Here is a 4,690-nt window from a genome sequence, read left to right as displayed (position 1 = left end):
AGAATGGAGTCGCCGGGTTGGAGAGCTGGCGCGCGCTCACGCGCATCCGAAAGTTGGCGCAGGTGAGCGGAGAAGTTGTAAATCGGTGGTAGGAGGATGCTGGCAGCGCGGCGCGCGAGGGACGACGCGGCTGCGCTCCATCCGGACATAAATTTCCGAGCAAATCCCGGAGTAAGCGCCAGCTGCCCGCACGGCCCTCGCGTAAAATGGAGGAAAGCCTCGGAAAAGCGAGAAGAGGAGGCGAGAAGAGAGAAGCGAGCCGCTCCCTCTTCCACTTCCGATTCGACCCTCGTCGCTTATCTCCCGTCTCACAGCGCCCCGTGGACCAACCCTCTCGTTTTCTTCCGTGCTAACGTAGCTTGTATTTCAGCTTCTGTTTTTTTTTTCAGATCCGATAACAGGCGATTACGTTGAAATGATTTAGTGGGGTTTCAACAGGACTTATTGCTACATTGTAAAGCAAATGAAGCACGGCGGAAATAGATAATGTTACAATGAATTCAGAGAATTGTTATTTTGCTAATTTTAATTGCTGTGACTATACGTTTTTTGTGCTAATTTTTTCTTAGCGTGCATGTTACAAGTTATAACTTCTGTGATTTATCATTGAAACGTTCATTTATCATCAGAAATATGAAGTAATGTGAGAGACAAAGTTATTTCTTGTTAATAAATAGTTGAACATAAGTATGTATACAATACATTTTATATTTTTGCCATTCATTAAACTAATGTATCCAATCGCGAAAATGAGACGCTTTTACCAATTTGCAGTTGATTGATACGTTTAATGACCCTTATTTAATTTCCACTGTTATGGATCATCCATCCTACAATCGACCCGCATTCTTGCGCACGCATATACGCATTTTCCGGTTTAACGTATCGGAAATCTAACGCGCATTTAAGGCGGGATGAAAAAGAAAGGAGAGAGAGACAGCAAGAATAAAGCATTCGTATAGAGCGGTTTTATTGACGCTTATTTAACTACGTTGACAGGCTTCGATTGCGAATTTATATGGCTTTACACGCGTATGACGTTCCCTCCAGTGGTCAGCGGTTCCACAAAATAGATTCCTATCGGTCTGCGAATGAAGTGCCGGAATCGAGTGATCGAATATGACGATCGGCCATCACCATCCGGTGGTCGTTTTGAAAATACGTGGGTACGTCGAACCACTGATACATCTTCGGTTGGCTTTCGTCCAGCTCGTACTCCAAACAACGTCTAGGAATGCTGCCAAGAGATCGTTAGCACATCGTTCTTAAAAGTTTCCAATACTCCCGATAATACGCCGCTTTTTCGAGTCATAATCTATACAGTATGTGTATATAAAGTTTTCTTATATTTCCAATAATAATATACGTCATATCGGAAATATACACAACGTTATTGAAAATAAAGAAAACATAAATACTTTGCCACTGAATATTACGCGGATCCAATTTCAAGCGAAAAATGTATTTATACGGATATAATTCCCGATGTAACATATATCGTAATATGATCAGGAAACAATAAAATTGACTGAACACGATCCGTATATGCGTATTAAATAGAATCGTGAGAAAATCGATGAATCTCTCGCAAATATCTGACCTATTTGAAAATCGAGTATCGACTCGCTATTCGCGAAGCTCTAATACGCTTACGACTCACAGTGAATGGCGTTTGCAGCCAACGATGGGATAGTCTTCGCGGAAGCACTTCGTGTCTAACACGCTGAAGTAGAGGAAGCCAACCTTTGCGCTAACGAGTTCCTCCGAGCTGTGGAGACAATCGTAGAACCTCTCGTCGCACGAACAGTGTAGCCTGATTTTGCACATTTCACGATCTTTTATCAGATTACTTGCAACAAAAAGTGACCTCGCTTCATTTCAATTTAAGCTTACTTATATTATAGGATTGTAAGAACACGGAGAATGGTAATGTTTATAAAAAGTGCTTTGAAAAATAAGAATAAGATCGTAATAGATAATCGTGGGATTTAAAATAAGAATGAACTAAGGAAAAAGTCTACTTAAACACTTAGCCGTGTGTCTAAAGTAAAGTGTCTATTACAAATTACGAGCTTAGTCTACTTTTGTTCTATGGCTTTTGCTTTATTTTGCGTCTTAAAACGCTAATAGAAATCAACAATCACTAAAATCAGATTGATTTTTTGTCGTTTTTTTGGACAACATTCTTTTGGCGTATATTTTTTCATATATATCTACGACTGTTTTTTTTTCTTTTTATTAGGATTAATAAACAATCAATATTACGTTATATTTTTCCGCAAAAGGATTATTTAATATTTTAATGTTTTTCATAAAATTATATTCTATACTGACATTCCAGTTAACGTGAATATTGGATATCTTTGCAATAGCTTCAAATTACTGACCCAGTAATAATATATAGTTTTTAATATATTATAAGACAAGCTTTTAAAAACGCTTTTTCCATCCTATCGCATATCGTAAAAAATTGCCTACGTAATTAATATACCAAGTTTGTAATAATGCGCAACGTCGTATATCAACGTCAAACGTCAGCCGCAACTATAGCAAGACACGCACGAAACTTGATAATTGTTCTAGTTGCGTGAAATTGTACAACACAGACTCACTACTGCGGACTAGTCCATTGACTTTCTTCTACAATTGCTGTTAAATCTTTCCGCATGATAAAATGATATCACTGCGACACATAATGATGCGCAGAGACAAAAAATACTCGTGTCTCTCATTAAGAAAACAAAATTTTTTTTTCATTTTTTAGATACTTCGTATTCAACAATGTAAAAAGTCTATGTACTATGTATATTGCATTTAAATGTTCAACTATGTTTCCAGTGGTTATCGATACAAATAACATGATACGCGTTCATGCAATACAAAATAACTATAATAGATTATGTGTATGCTAAAAAAAAGAAACATACATATTCTTATACATTGATATAGTGCAACACACGCTAGTAAACAGTATGTTTTACTATCCGATTATATCTTTAATAAAATAAATATGCTTTCATAAAAATAATAGCATACATTGCACACACGATATCTATACATAAAAATATCCATATACTAAGTATAGATACCAAAGATTCGAAGATATGAAGGATCGATGATCTTTGACTTTTTCATTTCCTGATGCATTTTGCAAGAAAAATTAAGAATATAAGAATTTTTCAACAAAATTCAAGTAATATTTCAGTTTTTTAATTTATTATCTTATTATTATCTTATTATTATCTTTAATTTATTATCTTATTATTATCTTTAATTTATTATCTTATTATATTAAAAAAAATTGACGTAAAAAATATTGTTCCAAAGAACAAATTCACCTCGTGTAAAAAGCAGAATTAATCAAGCCGTGCTTAGTCTCTATTGGTTCGATTATATCTTTGCAATTATCATGTTCACGACAACATGCATCAGTCATCGCAAATACTCCCAAATCGTCCGGGCCATCCGCTATATCACCACTGCCGCACCATTTTGTCCCTGATAAAAATTCAAACAAATGACAGTTCTCAAAAAGTTTCATGAATAAAAAAAGAGTCATTTTAATACAGTTTTTAAACATATTCTATCAAATACGAACGAAATGAATTATCTTGTCCTAATCGTATATTGTACGAATGTTTACTTCTGATATATCACATACTTCTTTGTTAAATAGAATTGTACATACACGGAGAAAATTTTCTTTTAAAACCCTGAAAATATGATAGTTGTGGTACAATACAATATTAAAAAAATTTTTACCATGCACTTGAGTAAAATTAATCAAACTTATTTTATACTTTATTGTAGTTTTATCAATGAATGAGAGAGATTTACATTAAAATTCTTCGAAATACAATGTTGTCCCACGACTATCATATTTTTAAGGTAAACTCTAAGAAAAAGTTCTCTCCGTGTATGATTGCATTGACAAAACCATATCTCTTTGAATAAATCCTACCTGGAAATATAAAAGCCGGTTGAAATGTTTCGCGAAGTTCATTGCTGACAATCTCACTGTTGTTCGGAAACGCGATATGCCATCCGCGGATATTCTGGGATAGTAATAAAAGCACGAAAAACAGCACAATAGTCGAAGTCATCGCGACGAAATCCTACTGTTATTCTAACGAAGGTAGAAAAAACGATTCCCTTTTATACTGTATAACGAGAACCTTCGTCCTTGCGCTCCATTTCATTTTTAAGCCATCTAATCGCTCGGGTTACGCTTGGCGTACGAAACAGGCGACTATTGCGTTGTGCCATGGACATTTGCATTTCCTGCGATGGAATTAATCTGCTTCAAGATAACAAAGCCAAGTTCTAAAGAGAAAATTATCAAGGTTTCCTTTGACATGTCCAAAAAAAAGAATGCCACATAAAAGGCGAAGTTTGCGCGATAATCTTTAATACAGTTAAGGTAAACGTATCAGTGTCCGGACATGTACAATACCTATGTATCTGGACACTTACACAAAATTTATTATTATTAATCTCAAATGCTTTTTTTATTACTATATTATAATTTAATTGCATTTAAAAATTACAATTAAATTATAATATTACGTTTTAAAAAGCATATTTGAGACCATTATTAACTTAAATAAATAAAGTATTATATAAATGTTCAGACACATAGGTACATGTCCACCAGTTATTAGCTACGTTTACACCGTGCATTTAGGCCGCG

At 34.9% G+C, this 4,690-nt stretch overlaps 2 protein-coding genes across 3 annotated transcripts in view; both read right to left on the bottom strand.

The window, feature by feature from the left end:
• The window catches only part of dtn (transmembrane protein 132C dtn), a 140,123-nt gene that overhangs the window by 37,365 nt on the left and 98,068 nt on the right, over nt 1-4,690 (bottom strand). The gene's annotated exons all lie outside the window — the stretch shown is intronic.
• Nucleotides 1,009-4,103, bottom strand: Pla2 (phospholipase A2). The gene is made up of 4 exons (XM_018445951.1): nt 3,962-4,103; nt 3,339-3,498; nt 1,661-1,813; nt 1,009-1,237 (listed from the first exon to the last, which is right to left on the bottom strand). Exons 1-4 carry the CDS (start codon nt 4,101-4,103, stop codon nt 1,078-1,080), a joined length of 615 nt encoding a protein of 204 aa, XP_018301453.1. The 3' UTR covers nt 1,009-1,077.

The sequence above is a fragment of the Mycetomoellerius zeteki genome, unplaced genomic scaffold (genome assembly GCF_001594055.1).
Source record: "Mycetomoellerius zeteki isolate Tzet28-1 unplaced genomic scaffold, Tzet1.0 scaffold171, whole genome shotgun sequence".
NCBI classification, from domain to species: domain Eukaryota; kingdom Metazoa; phylum Arthropoda; class Insecta; order Hymenoptera; family Formicidae; genus Mycetomoellerius; species Mycetomoellerius zeteki.
Note: the sequence above shows the minus strand (reverse complement) of the source record. Positions and strands in the feature narration are given on the sequence as shown.

Excerpts from the sequence above, each read along its gene's own strand:
- Pla2 (XM_018445951.1), bottom strand. The coding sequence starts at position 4,103 with ATGACTTCGACTATTGTGCTGTTTTTCGTGCTTTTATTACTATCCCAG. Across the intron at positions 3,499-3,961 it reads ACCGGCTTTTATATTTCCAG|GGACAAAATGGTGCGGCAGT; the intron begins GTAGGATTTATT and ends AATTTTTATCAG. Across the intron at positions 1,814-3,338 it reads AATTCTGCTTTTTACACGAG|GCTACACTGTTCGTGCGACG; the intron begins GTGAATTTGTTC and ends GTGCAAAATCAG.